The sequence below is a fragment of the Siniperca chuatsi genome, linkage group LG13 (genome assembly GCF_020085105.1).
Source record: "Siniperca chuatsi isolate FFG_IHB_CAS linkage group LG13, ASM2008510v1, whole genome shotgun sequence".
Lineage (NCBI taxonomy): Eukaryota > Metazoa > Chordata > Actinopteri > Centrarchiformes > Sinipercidae > Siniperca > Siniperca chuatsi.
The window spans coordinates 10609862-10624117 of NC_058054.1; the positions used below are offsets into that span (position 1 = coordinate 10609862).

Here is a 14256-nt window from a genome sequence, read left to right on the forward strand (position 1 = left end):
TATACCTGTGATGAGCTAAGACTGATCAATAATACCAGTCGGGCTCTAGTTCTCATATCTCAGACTCTGTGTTAAAAAGTGTCAGAATTATACAGTGTAGGACTCACATCCTCTTCTGCTTCAGGACTCTCATCGCCTTCTGTTTCACCATGTTCTGCATTTCAAAAAGGAATAAATAAAATGTATGTTTGCTTTATTTGCAAAACAAATCTTAATATCTCCTAAGGTTGACGTGTTGTGTGTTACCTTCGAGGGCCCATCTCTCATCTTTTTCATCTGATCCTTGTACTTCACGAGTTCAGCATCTAGTCTACCAATCTTCTTTTCTATGGACTCTGACCTCGCATCCACCTGAGAGAGCAGGAGATCAATTAGAGGTGTAATGGTTTCCAGCAGACCAAACCTGTGTGTGCCTGTGTGTGTACTGTATGTGTGTTAGAGGAAAACAGAAGGGGAGATGGCTGGAGGGCTAAACGCCTATCAGAGAATTGACGGCTGTGGTGAACATCTCTTTTTCGCAGTCTAAGTCAGGAGCAAAGACAAATTTGTGTTGCTAGTATTGGAAAGTGCTTAATAACTGTGACTTGTTAGCAAGCTAGCACGGTTTGCTGGTCTGACTGCCCTTTTGAGACCATGCTAGCTTAGTAACGGAACCGTTAGGTCACATAATAACGTTCCAGACATAAACAACAATAACGTACATCTCAGCCTGACACTAATACTCACATTGCCGATACAGTCCGACAGATTCGGAGGAGGCGTTTTCGGCTTTCCGCGTCCGAATATCCTGTTCATTTTCTAAACGTTTTATGGCCACGTAGCTTTTAGCTTTCCTTAAAAAATACAAAAAGAATCAAATGCAGAAGGATTTCTTCATTGAAGACACCCGGAAGCAACGGTTCGGACGCAAAGGGTTCCCATTGGCTGGCGTAAACAGTTGTGACCAATGAGGGTTTTAACACGCGCCTGCCCCCGTGTGGCGAGCAAAAGGAGTGCAGCTTTAGTGAAACCCTATTGTCTTTGTTACACCTCCACACTGCAGATATGATGGGATTAAATGGGGCTTTAATAATATATTACATTATTATATATTTTACTTACCTGACTCCCTATATGCAGAATAATATTGACTGATTATTAAGTATATTTCACAATGTGCAATATACTCCTCTGTAGATACAGATTAGTTGGTATGATAAGGCGCCCTTTGGGTTTGTAAATTGTAACTAATGATTTACAGATCAGTTATCAGGGGTGAGGGGAGTATTCAGGTCCTTTACTTAAGTAAAAGTACCAATACAACAATGTAAAAATACTCCATTACAATTAAAAGTCCTGCATTCTCAATCGTACTTAAATAAAAGTACAGAGGTATTATTAACAACAAAATGTACTTTGAACTAAAAACGTAAAAACACTCAATCAGCAGGTAAATGGCCCCTGGGACTGATATTTAATTATATATGACATTATTAGATTGTTAAAACTGATACATCAAAAAAGAAGGAAAGAAGGAAAAACAATATTCTGCTACAAAATTTGTATTTATATTTTGGACTAGTCTTAATTTGAACAGTTCTTTAAATGAAACTAGGGCTGCAATTAACGATGATTACATTATCAATTAATCTGATGATTATTTTCTCAATTAACTGTTTTGTCTATAAAATGTCAGGAAATAGTGCAAATGCCCTTTATAGTTTCCCAAAGCCCATGGTAAACCCAAATATATTCTATCATGTATACGATGAAGAAAAGCATCATATCCTCACATTTGAGAAGCTGGAACCAGCAGATGTTGGACATTTTTTGCTTAAATAATTACTAAAATGATTATTCGATTATCAAAATAGTTAGATATTTAATAGATTCATTTTCTGTCGATTGACTAATGGATTATTGGACTACTCGTTGCAGCTCTAAATAAAATCATGTGTCTACAGAGGAAATCTCTCTTTGGTGGATCTGCTAACAATTCAAAGTCACCTGAAACATGTTTTTCACCTTTAACAATGCATCATGCTCATATGTTTTTTATGTACAATCTTAATCTGAAAAGAAATTGTTAAATACACCTATCACATTAATATAGTGGAGTATAAAGTAAAACATTTCCCTCTGTTATGCAGTGAAGTATAAAGTAGCATAAAACAGAAATACTCAAGTAAACAACTAAAATTGTACTTGAGTAAATGCGCTTAGTTACTTTCCACCACTGCCATAGGATATAATTTGCCCAGGATTAATAAATCAGTTACTAATGTTTTACAGATCAGTTATAAACAGGACCAAACATGCACTGAGGACACCAAGGTCTCATCCACAGTACTGTGTCTGGGAATTTATTTTGAGGACTTTACATTCATTATTACACAATTACACACAAATTAAACATGGTGGGTCTTGACAGCTAACTGATATATTTTATGCTAAAGATCTTTAAATTACAATAAGAGATTTAGTATTTATTTCCCCAAATTCTTATCCTTGCAGTGTGTAAAACAGCACTCGGAAAACTAAATTTACAAAACAAAATGGATAAAATGGGGAAAATAAATCAGAATCCTTTGGGTTGGTTACTTCTTTGGGGGTTGGGTGAGGTTATACTTGGGAAATTGGATATGAGCTCCTGGTTATACGCCATTAAAAAGAAAATTTTTTGGGTTGCCAAGTTGTGAAAAGTCTCTCTGGTTCGTCTTTTTATCTTTTTAATTCATCGGGAAGACCCTCCAATGGACCAATAGAACACTTACCTACAGGGAAAGGTCTGCAGAGCATCTGGATCAAAATCTAATATTTAACATTATTAACTGCAGACATGATGGCTTATTAGAAAGTGAGAAAGTCATTAGGTGCATGATTGTCAAATGGAAAAGTCTCAACACCAGCCAGAGAGATTTTTCACGACCTGACAACCCCAAACTTGTTCTCATTAATGTCTTATAACAGATCTATAAAGCATGTTAACCATGAATAATGCCATTAGTTACTACTCACAAACCCTTTATAATGGGCGCCTCACTAAAAAGTATACAGATTAATTGGAAAGTTAATATTAACATAATAACAGCACATTTTACTAATACACTTAATATTAATATCATTTTCACTTTCTGTTTTTTCCCACCCCCATTATCTGTATGTGCCTCATGCAGCACGTGATGAGTGACAGTTTTCCTTTGAACAATGAAGCCTATTAGAGCCTTATTAGACACAAGAGCATGTTACTGAACCTGGCTACATGCAATGGCTTGCTAATGCCCACTAACCTTGAGAGACAGAGAAAGAGAGTAGAAAAAAATAATCCAGTAATCTTGGTCATTATGGCTAATAGCTTCATCATTGCACTCAAGTACTGATTGATTTAATTTGCCTCTAAAATCTCTGAGAAACCCTGTGCACCATTTGGCCTGTAAAGACTGCTGCATCTTCCTCATGCCTTTGACAAATGCCAACTGTAGGTAGAGTGCACCCCCACGTACAAGGCTGTACAGCGGCCCAGGTTCGAATCCAGCCCTTTGCTGCACGTCATCCCCTCTTGTTGCCAGGCAGCTAAACAATGAGCTGAAACTCACTATAAAGCTCCCTAAATCCAAGGGGAGCTGCAGATTCAGGTGATAATTATCTGTAGGTTCATCACTACGAGTGACACACATTGATATTCGATACACAAAACCAAGCTGTGGGGCCCCTATTGTCCTCCCCATTTCCCCCCCACTCTCTGTGTATCGTGTATGTATTAGTTAGTAATTAGTAACTGGTTGATCAAGCACACATTTATTAAGTAAAATGCACCACATAAACTCAATATATACTGAAGAAATAAAGGTATTAAAATTTGATTCAATGTGTGTGTTTATGCAGTCACACCATCAGAAGTACTTCATCTTAGAGTGTTTCAGTGTGGATAACAGTCATTTTAGTAGATATTAAGCTGCATGCAGAACTTCTCAACAAAGGTGGCACTGGTACTCTACAGCAACCTGTGCAATAAAATTGGTAAATCCAAAACTAGAGAGGCACAGCAGCAGAAACATTAAGCTCCTCATGCAGCGGCTGAATTTGCAGTCACTGGAAATTCCTCTGCAAGGCTACCAACACAAAACGCCTCATAATTAGTACAGCAAGCCTTGAAACTCTGCTTTTCATTCAGTGCGCTCACCATGGTAACACTAACATTGTGTCTGAGTTGAATAGAATAATGCAGGATTGGGGGGAAAAATTAATTATTGGGGATATATTATAATCTCATGGATGTTTTGTGATGCTATTTCATACTTTTGTTCTTCTTTATTTAGTGTTAAATGAAGCAATCTCACATTTTACAGCTTTATTGTGACTTAGTTGCGCATGTCTGAAGCATGTTTTGACATTCAAAGCTTAAAGATACAGCAAAATATCCAACAGATACAATGAATTTACAATGCAGCAGCACATTATACATTATAATTCAGACCTGGGTTGAATTCGGCCAATAATTTGTTTATGAAAACACATGTGTCTATCGAATAAGTTACGGTATTAGAGGAATAGTTAAGAAGCACGTACTGCAACCAAGCTAACAGTGGGACTTTAATTTTCTTAGAGATAATGCTACAATAACTTTAAGCAGTAAGCTTATACCAGGATATACTTTCATATTCACTTAAAGGAAAAAAAAGTAATCACAAAAATGTATGTGGCTAATTGCTGATCTTTTAGAGCAAGCAAAATATCTAAGTTCAGAGGCCAAAGTAAGGCACACAAAACAAGGCACAAAAACACATTTTCTGCTATAACTACTGTATCATTATCAGATAGACAGATACATATATTAATCATAGCTCTACATTTAGAAAAACCCTAACAAGTCTTTGATTTTAATAATTCTGGTTGATCTAGTGACTCCTATAAAAGCTACAATAATTCATTAAACCAAGACAGTAAATCAGTCATACAATTTTTTTTTGTTTTTTTTTTTTGCTGAGGGAAAACCTAATTCTCATGAGGATAAACTCAAAAATGCATAGTTATCAAGCTGAAAAGATAACATGTTGAGCAGAGGTCGACAGTATAAACATTAAATAGCACTAACCAACCTGTTGTGTAGATACATTATGTTATTGTCATGTCAGCTGTTGCCTTGGAGCCCTCTGGCCAGTTTTCACATGTACCAGTATTTCAGACAAGGTGAGAAAATGCCAGATCGACAGCACTATGTACAGTATTCGACATCTCCTCAATGAGACGTAACATCACAGCTAAGGATGTTTAAAAGTGTGGAGGAGTGTCAGATGTAATAATAGTTTCTTAAAGCACAAAGTTCAGCTTTAAAGAACAGTAGCCGTTGATGTTTCGACACTGAAGTCAAGGATTCATTCATTCAGTGTGTTCTTGTGGTGAATTACAGAGGATGATCCCTGAGAGGTTATTAAATATTCTACATGGATTTACTGCCAAAGTGACTATTCATAAATTTACAATACAGCAAAACACCAAACTACAATTCACATACAACACAATCACAATGCTCGTAATGCAGTTTGTTCCCAAAATAATCAGGGACAATTACTTGTTTTCATTCTGTGCACAAAATACCAGTTGATCTTTCTATGCATGTGAGAACTATATTAATCACTTTAATGTGAAAGCATATAGGACGATTAACAGGTCAGGTAAACAAAGTGTCATTAAGCTACATAATAAAATACTTTTGGTTTGTATTGTCTGGATGCGAATGCGAAAAATAATATGAAAAAGTACTTGTTTTGAGTTACATTTCAGCTTTTTAATACATTAAGCTTCAGTTTCTTCAGAGGGGATTTTATACTTTACGAAATACTATACAGTGATTTATCTAGCTGGGCTGTGATCCTGGAGGCATCGTTGCACTTAGACAATCACTGTCTCAAAGGCTTTTAATCTAAAATTCATTTTAAAGGATAAGTCTGGTGTTATTCTATATTTTTCTTAATGTCAACACATTCCATGAAAAGGCCAAAAACAACAATATGTTAGTCCATCTATCAACACTTTCTGACTTCTCTACCTTGTCAGCCCCAAGCCCATTTGTTCTCACTAAAGACGTAAATCTTTAAAAACAGGTCACACACAGGATATACAGTTTCATTTTTATTTCATTTGAAGTCATTTTCAGACAGCTGGGCACTGTGGATTTTTGCAAATATTACTCTAACAAGAGTAAATTGTTTACTTGTTGGGGACTATTTTCAGACTGATACCCATTTGGTGCTCTAGTGAGCATTTACAGCAGCAGGATGATGTATGAGGGATTCATTTAAAATACAGTGCCCATGTTCATCATAATGAAGGAACATCCAGTGCAAAAGTGTGGCTCATTGATGTGTTTTTAATAGTTTTTGGACAACAGTGAGGGAATAACCTTTATCAGGTTTTGGCTACACAAGAAATGCCTTTTATTAGGATAAATTATTTGATGGTTTTGGTCTTTTCATGGATTTAGAAAAATGTACAATACCACCAGATTATCTTTTAAGTGAACATGCTTTTGGATTCTCTAACCAACATGCTGAATAAATAAATAACAACTAGCCCTCTCTTTAGCCCCTCCCTCAGATGGCAGTGGTGATTTGAGTCAATCCCAGGTCATTGGAGTCCTCCCAGCCCTGATAGGGCATAGAGGACATGTCCATGGCTAGTCATACGGGCCTGGCCTGCCTCATATCTCCCCGGGCTTCTGTGGGACACGAGTGGTCCCGCAGGGTGCTCCTCACCCGGCTCACCCCCTGACAGTCTCTGTGTCCTTTAACGCCGGGGCAGCAAAAGTCCCTGAAGCACCTCTTGAAGTTCTCATCCAGGAAGGCGTAGAGGATGGGGTTGAGACTGCTGTTGGTGTAGCCCAGCGCCACACAGAAGAAGTAGGCGGCCATGACGGCGGTGGTCTCAGGCACGTTGGCCGACAGCGCCTTGACTAAGATGAAGATGTGGATGGGCGTCCAGCACACCACGAAGACGGCGACCACCACCAGCACCAGGCGAGTGATCCGGCGGAGGTTGCGGTCCTTTTCACGTGAGCCCGACAGCAGGCGAACACTCTTCAGCCGCATGACCATCAGCGTGTAGCAGACGGTGATGATGATGACAGGTGCCACAAAGCCAAAGATAAAGACACAGATCTTCATCAGGGTGTCCCAGTAGATGTAGGGTTCGGGGAACTGTAGGGCACACTCTGTAGTCCCTGTTAAAACAGAGATAGCAGAACGGATACAGAGACACAGTCATATTTATTTCAAAGGAAAACCAACAAAACAAAGAGTCTACAGCCGTGCTAGTGGCTCTCTGAGGCTGTACTTATGCTAAGCTTGAGCTAAATGCCTGATGTTAGCTACATGCTGATGTTTAGCAGGTACAGTATAATGTTTACCATGTTCACCATCTTAGTTAGGTGTGTTAGCATTTGCTAATTAGCACAAAACACAAAGTAGAGATCAAATGTTTATATACTTAAATGGTTTATAACACACTATAATATAGTTGTACGCAGCTTTAAGAACATTTGTCATTGTTAATTAATGTACAGTATTTGTCAGCAATTAAAATGTCTCCCATTAAGAGATATTTTGTAAAATGTTAACTGTGTTATATTATATTGTCATTCATTATCTGTTTATACATCAGCCTCCACTTATTGGTTCCCACAGGAGGAGTTAAAGCTAGTTGTTGACAAATACATTAATAAATGCTAATATCTGCATACAACTACATTATAGTGTGTTATAAACCATTTATTTAATGTTTATATAGGACTTATAAATGCTAAGTAGGGGGATGTAGAGTATTGCCGAAAAGTTAAGGGATCACCAAAGTTATTATAATTCATCCTGTTGGGGACATAAATGTTGTACCAAATGTCCTGGCAATCAATCCAATAGTTTTCAAGACATTTAACTAACAACAACCTCATGGTGGCGCTAGAAGAATAGTCAGGGGATCACCAAAGTGTGAAGGATTCATCCTCTGGGAACCATGAATGTCTGTAATAAATTTCATGACGATCCATCCAATGGTTATTGAGATATTTACTCTGAAGTTCTGAACCAAAGTGTTAAACCGACACACCGACCAATGGACACTGACACACTAGCATGGCTAAAACATATAACGTCAGATCCTGTGATGCAGTAAGGTTGTCACATGCAGAGAGGTAAAGGGCAGAATCAGATTCATCAGCTAGCCAATAACTCTGGGTAAAGTGCACTGAGCTTATTGAATGGAGGCTCATTGTGAACATGAACAATCTTTTAGACTCCCGCTGAAAGAAAAAAGAAATCTTTGAAGCTCTATTCTCAACCTAGGATTATGCTTGTCATAGCTTCATCTAGTCAAGTAGCTGTAATGTAGGCTCTCATCGAACCTACACAACATCCTCCTCATGGAATTTGAAGGATGCTTCCTGCAGTCAATTGAGATAATTCAAGATAAGGATGTTGTAATGCAGCGGGGCTTCAAGTTTGAAATTACCTGTAAAAGTCGCGTCTTTGCAGCTGATAGAAGAGCTTTCGTCTCCAAAGCAGAGACAGAGATGGATTAAACCAGAAAAATATGAGTAGTAAGACTTGTAACCCCTGTCAAGCATCAAAGGTGGAGTCACACCAGTGCATAACAGTGTGAATGCATGCAAGGTCAAGGTACCGTTATTTGTCTTCGTGCTGCCAAGTATCATGGCAGGGATCCCAGCAGCAGACGACAGCATCCAGATGATCACATTGATGATCTTTGCTTTGACGGGTGTACGGAAATCCAGGGCCTTTATGGGGTGGCACACGGCCACATAGCGGTCCACGCTCATCATGGTCAAGGTGAAGATGCTGGTGAACATGTTGTAGTAGTCGATGGAGATGAAGACTTTGCACGCCACCTTGCCAAACGGCCAGGAGCTGAGCAGGTAGTCGGTGCTCTGGAAGGGCATGGTGGTGGTGACCAGAGCGTCGGCCACAGCCAGGTTGAAGATGTAGATGTTGGTGGCTGTTTTCATTTTGGTGTATCTGGGGAGGTGGGGGACACATGAACAGGTTGAATGGATTTGATTGTCATTTGTCTCACTTTGCTGTGGTTTAAATCCTTAACAAGGTTAATTTAATCACTTTTTGGGATACAGATTAGTTACCAAGGTGCTCAGCTCTTTCCCTGAATAAACAGATTATTAACAGATTAACTTTAGCAACCAAATACTGTATATACACACAAGGGGAACCAAAGGGAGGAAAATAATATCATCTCTTGCCTAATTCAAGGCTTTAAAATGTATTCTATCAAAAAGACCTTTATGAGGCTTGAAACAGAACATTACATGACATGGAACAGATGAGCTTTGAGAGGAAATATTGACATTACAATCACTGCAAACCTTGTTACAATCTATAACGCAGAAAAAAATAGCTGATGCTGGATTCAGTTTACCAATAAAAAACACCCTTAAACACACGCACATGCCTGGGAAACATCATATAGGGGCAAAAACAAAGAAACTGAACACACAACAAATTTGATTATACTTCGTTTTTTACGCTTTCCCTTTCTACCTTATCACGGATTATTTCCATTTATGGCACTGCAGGGACCTGGATGCAAGTGATCCTAAACTCAATAGCCTACATGCATGACAGCAGCTGAGCAAACACTTGTGTACAGCAATTTCACTGCTATTAACTTTTATTGTTCAAAAATGAATACGCACTGAATTTCCTGTTGCTTTATGAGCCACATGCAGGTGCGCACGTCATTTCACACTTAGTGAGAGGACTGGTATTGCTTTTGACATAATATGAATAGCTGACATATTTCAAAGCTGAAAACTCACCTAATGATGACATACATCACCAAACAATTGCCCACCAAGCCCACCACAAACACCGCCGAGTACACCGCGACTATAATGGGGATGATAGGCGACATGGGCTCGGGTTCAGAGTCCCAGGTGCCGTTGGGTGTGTAGTTGAAGATGTCCGATAAGCCGGGTTGCCAGGTGAAGTTTGGGATGCACTCCTCCGCTTGTCCCGAGGGACACCTGTCCTCTTTGTAGATGTGCACCACGCTGCTCTCCATGGTGTTGAACGCTGCCTGCACCGGCCGGGCTGCTGCTGGACGTGAACTGCCCGCTCAACTTGAACAGATGTCGGTCAAGACAACTGAAATTTATGACGACGGCTAGAAAAAACCCCAAACACGAACAGCAAATGTCTCTATGAGCACAGACTATGGCTCCAGTGAAAAAAAAGAGCGCAACAGTCCGCGCTCAAGGACAGCATTGCAAGTGTGACACCACCTTACCTGATTTTCTGCTTCTGAAAAGTTCATTCAAATACAACACCACCGATGAGGAGTTTCTCATTGGACGCTCAGCCACAGATTCAAACCCGGATTCTGGAAATATGGCAGAAACAAAAGGTTTCTGGGTAGTTGTGGACGTGCAGGAAAATTCACTGCCTGTGCCACCGCTGCGTCCCCGAAGGTGCGCACTGGAAGCCCGCACTGCTCATTCAGTGACATCAGAGGCTGAGCCAACAGATATGACAGTATCCAGCCAGGCTCTAACCATGTGCATCTCAGTCATTTGAAAATACATTTAACACATACATTTAAGGCTTTAAATACCAATACCAAATATAAATTTGGTATTGTTTCTGGTATATTGGTTTTTGGTATTGTTTCTGGTCAAATGCACAACTAATGACCCCTCACACTCTCAAAGATGTGACCAATAAAACATCTGCTTGCCTATTCAGCCATGTTAACCTTAAAAAATCCTTATTTTTTTATAAGTACACAAGTTGCCTGTAGGAAAAGTAAAACTAAGTATGCAATACAACATCATGTGCACATCTGAAAATACTTCCCATCCAGTGCTGCCTTGAGATGTTCCCTAGCACCTCCTGTGAGAACAACCACTGCAATGCAAAGATGCAGTCCTGTCAGATGTTGAAGAGGCATGAAGTAAGGACACTCAACAGTAACCTTCTTGATGATTGCATCTGTACCTGCCAGCAGCACCAAATTACAAGCAATGTGTAAAATAACATGGGCAGAAATGTGCACTATTATAGTGAGGCATTTTGTAGGCCTTCAAATAAAAACTGCTTATTACCTCACTGGCATATTTTCACTCTAATTTGGTCAGAATTAGTTTTTCAGCAAGAAGAGTGTCATTTTCATAATTTCCTTTCAGCTCAGTGGGCTCATAATTTACACCTTTCTCGTTATTTTATTTGTTATTTTCCCACTGCCTTAAAACATTAATCTACTAATCATCCATACAACAACACAAAATGTAGCAGCAGTGAGAGTCCAAAATGAAAAGAAACTGTAGCTCTGAATAAAGAATACACCCGTGTCACAGGCTATTCCTCTCTAACCACCTTTTTTTTCCCTCCCCCAGCAGATAGGAGACAGATTTCAACCAGCAAGTAATTAAGTGGGTCCTGTTTCCTTTCCCTCCTTTCATGCACTAACACTCGTTGCTTAGAGACCCATCATAGCCAGGTGTTGCTTGAGTGACAAAGCCTTTTTGTAGGGTGTGTTGCTATTGTTAAGGGCCGTACAGGCTTGACTTTGTGAGATGGCCGTGTTTGCTAGTATAAATAACTTCACTGAGGTGCTACTTCGACATTGAACTGGCAGTAATTAAAGGGTCAATCAGATCTTTCCTCATATGAGAGCTCCAGTGGTGGAAAAATACAGTTACAGTATTTACCCTCAACCCTCATAACACAGTAGCAAAGGTCTATTTGCGCACAGATACAATCTGCTACTCTTCCTCTGGCACTTGAAACAGGTTGTTTTATTTGAGTTCCTGAGGAGGAGAGGAAATGCTTGTTGTGTAACCTCCAGTAGATGAGGTTGAGAAAATAAATTCCTTTTTGCATTTTACTGCCCTTTGCATGACATGAGTTTTCTGTCTATTGAGTAAAATACTTAAACTAATGGTTTCATGATGAAGACATGGTGTTTCAAGTGTGCTTCATCAGCTGATTACTGTCTAATTTTGGTGTGTGTCATTTATCCTTCTGGATTTGAAGACTGTCACGGCACTCCACATGCATTTTTAGTTTCCTGTGGAGCAGCTTTTTGAGATAAAAGATGCTCTCTCCCACATTAGCAAAATGTGGATTTCAAGGACAGAAACCCTTCCCCATCTGCAATACAATACTCATTTGATCCTACTACTATGTTATTGATTAAACTTCAAAATATCTGCCTCCTCTCCCACGCTCAGCCAGACCTGTTACACAAGGAAGAAATGCTGCTCACGGAGTACAAGTGTGCACAAGTTGCACTTGATTTTAGCCAATCAGTCATCACTGTGTTTTAAAGAATTCACTGAAACAGAAGATAATAAACTTACATGTACCTGTTTCTCAGTGAGCAAATATAGAAAGAATTAACAGCAGAAAAGTTGGCTTGAATTTTTTTCACTGACTGTGAAACAAGGAATGAAACAATAAGGAAACAGGAACAGATTTATATTGTAGTTAGTTGTGAGGTCAGTTTACTGGTTTTGTCTATGTCCATGACTCTATCACGTCAATGCTATGTAAAATGTTTGGTTTTCAGACCTCTCTTGCTGAAAACAGCAGAAATGAGGTTGATTAGAGCGATTAGAGTGAACCAAAAGCGCAAAGTTGCGGGTCGTAAAACCAAAAGCAATGAGCTGAGAGGCCCTAAAATGCTCCGTAGAGCTGAGAACTGCAGAGTCGGGTGATAATTCTCTGTGGGTTCGTCACTTAAAGCGACACCTTTCACATTACATATTTAATTTACCATTTAATCCATTGTTCATATACAAATATTGACTGAAAAAGTGACAATTCAGGATCACTTTATCAGCTGGCCTCCAAACCAGATATTCAGATGGAGTTTGCCTCCGTTGTCATGGAATTGCAGATGTTCAAATTTCTAAATAACAGGTTCTATGATATAGCAATGAGTATTTATGAAACGTTTAAAAAAGTAAGGCTGAATCCAAATGTCCGAACTTCACTCATGGACTTATCGGGTGCATTCCAGGGAAGTTCGTGAGTGCTGAGGGATGTTCAAATCCACAATTCATCAAGTCCACAAGACTTTCTACAGACTTCTAGAGAGTCTACCTAAAATAAACATTGACTACATTTTAAAAATGCAGTTTATCTTCATGTTTTCATCTGTCCTTGGGATCTTAATCTGATATATAATAGTTTACTTTAGAGAGGTATTTTCCAGGGGTTTGCACCTATATACCTGATTTTTAACATTCCCATCTGTTCTCCACACAGACGTTGGGGTTTAGTAATCTGTCCTTACTGATGAGATGTGGTGTAATTTCTTGAGTTCTATAACTACAGTTTACACTCATCAAGAAAGATCCATATGCAATCATGGTAGAGCTCATAATAATGTCTCATTACTCCAAGATTTATATTCATCACAGAGCTTTGTTTGAAATCTCCTGAGACGGTGAAAAAAGAAGAAAAGAGGGGTGAAATGGCTTTTGTTTGTCACTGTCCAGTGAATACCTCATATCTTCAAAAGGTGCATGAACCAAGAAAAAAAGGCTTGTTTTTAAGCTTTGTGAGAATGCATTTGTGAGATAATCCACTGGTGTTTAAAAATGTTTTATCAGTCTAAGAACTAGGAGAGTTTATCTGAAAATTATTTTTAAAAATTGCCATAATTTGGAGATACTTGGAGATACAGATAGTTTGCAAATCGTCTGTAACCTTTTCACTAACTTGAATAGAGACCCATTTCCCTGTGTGCTTTAAACTAAGGATGTCTCTAAAATTCTTCACTGGCATCATACCAGCTCAGTATCCAGAGTTGATTTCCACCCATAAAATGCTCCAGCCAGCAATTTACTGGCTTAGGAATTAGGTAAGATTTTGGAAATCTGCTGCCGTGCCTCTGGCAAGAACAAGAGCAAGCGTCAACCAAATGATTAGGTTGCTTTCACACCTGTAGTTTGGTTAATTTGGCTTGGACCAAAAAAGTATACATTGTTGCATTTTAGTTCTTGTCTGGTTCCGGTTCACACTGACTTTTTACAAACTAACCAAGAGTAACCAAGTAACCAAGTAAACATGAAGTTATACAGGTGGACAGGTAACACCTTAATTGGACAGTTTCCTGCATCATCAGCGCATCATCAGCACCCACGTTGGGAACTTTAATGCTTCTGATGTGTATATTTATGTTCTTTGGTGTCACAAATAAATAACTCATTTTAAGCATTATTAGTATTATTAGACTGCAAATTGACTG

The 14256-nt window shown here is 39.0% G+C and overlaps 2 protein-coding genes across 2 annotated transcripts in view; both read right to left on the minus strand.

Annotated features, from left to right (window-relative positions):
• Positions 1-926, minus strand: part of chmp5a (charged multivesicular body protein 5a) — a 4717-nt gene extending 3791 nt beyond the window's left edge. Inside the window, exons 1-3 of the mRNA XM_044221118.1 lie at positions 727-926; positions 247-351; positions 108-154 (exon numbers count right to left, since the gene is read on the minus strand). Of these exons, the coding sequence (XP_044077053.1) occupies positions 108-154; positions 247-351; positions 727-795 (221 nt within the window). The 5' untranslated portion in view covers positions 796-926. The remainder of the gene's footprint in view (positions 1-107; positions 155-246; positions 352-726) is intronic.
• A 3389-nt stretch (positions 927-4315) lies between these two features.
• oprk1 (opioid receptor, kappa 1) lies at positions 4316-11333 on the minus strand. Its single transcript, XM_044221119.1, has 3 exons — positions 9821-11333; positions 8653-9005; positions 4316-7198 (listed from the first exon to the last, which is right to left on the minus strand). The coding sequence occupies exons 1-3, from the start codon at positions 10063-10065 to the stop codon at positions 6660-6662; spliced, it is 1137 nt and encodes a 378-aa protein (XP_044077054.1). The 5' UTR covers positions 10066-11333; the 3' UTR covers positions 4316-6659.
• Between the last annotated feature and the right edge of the window lie 2923 nt (positions 11334-14256).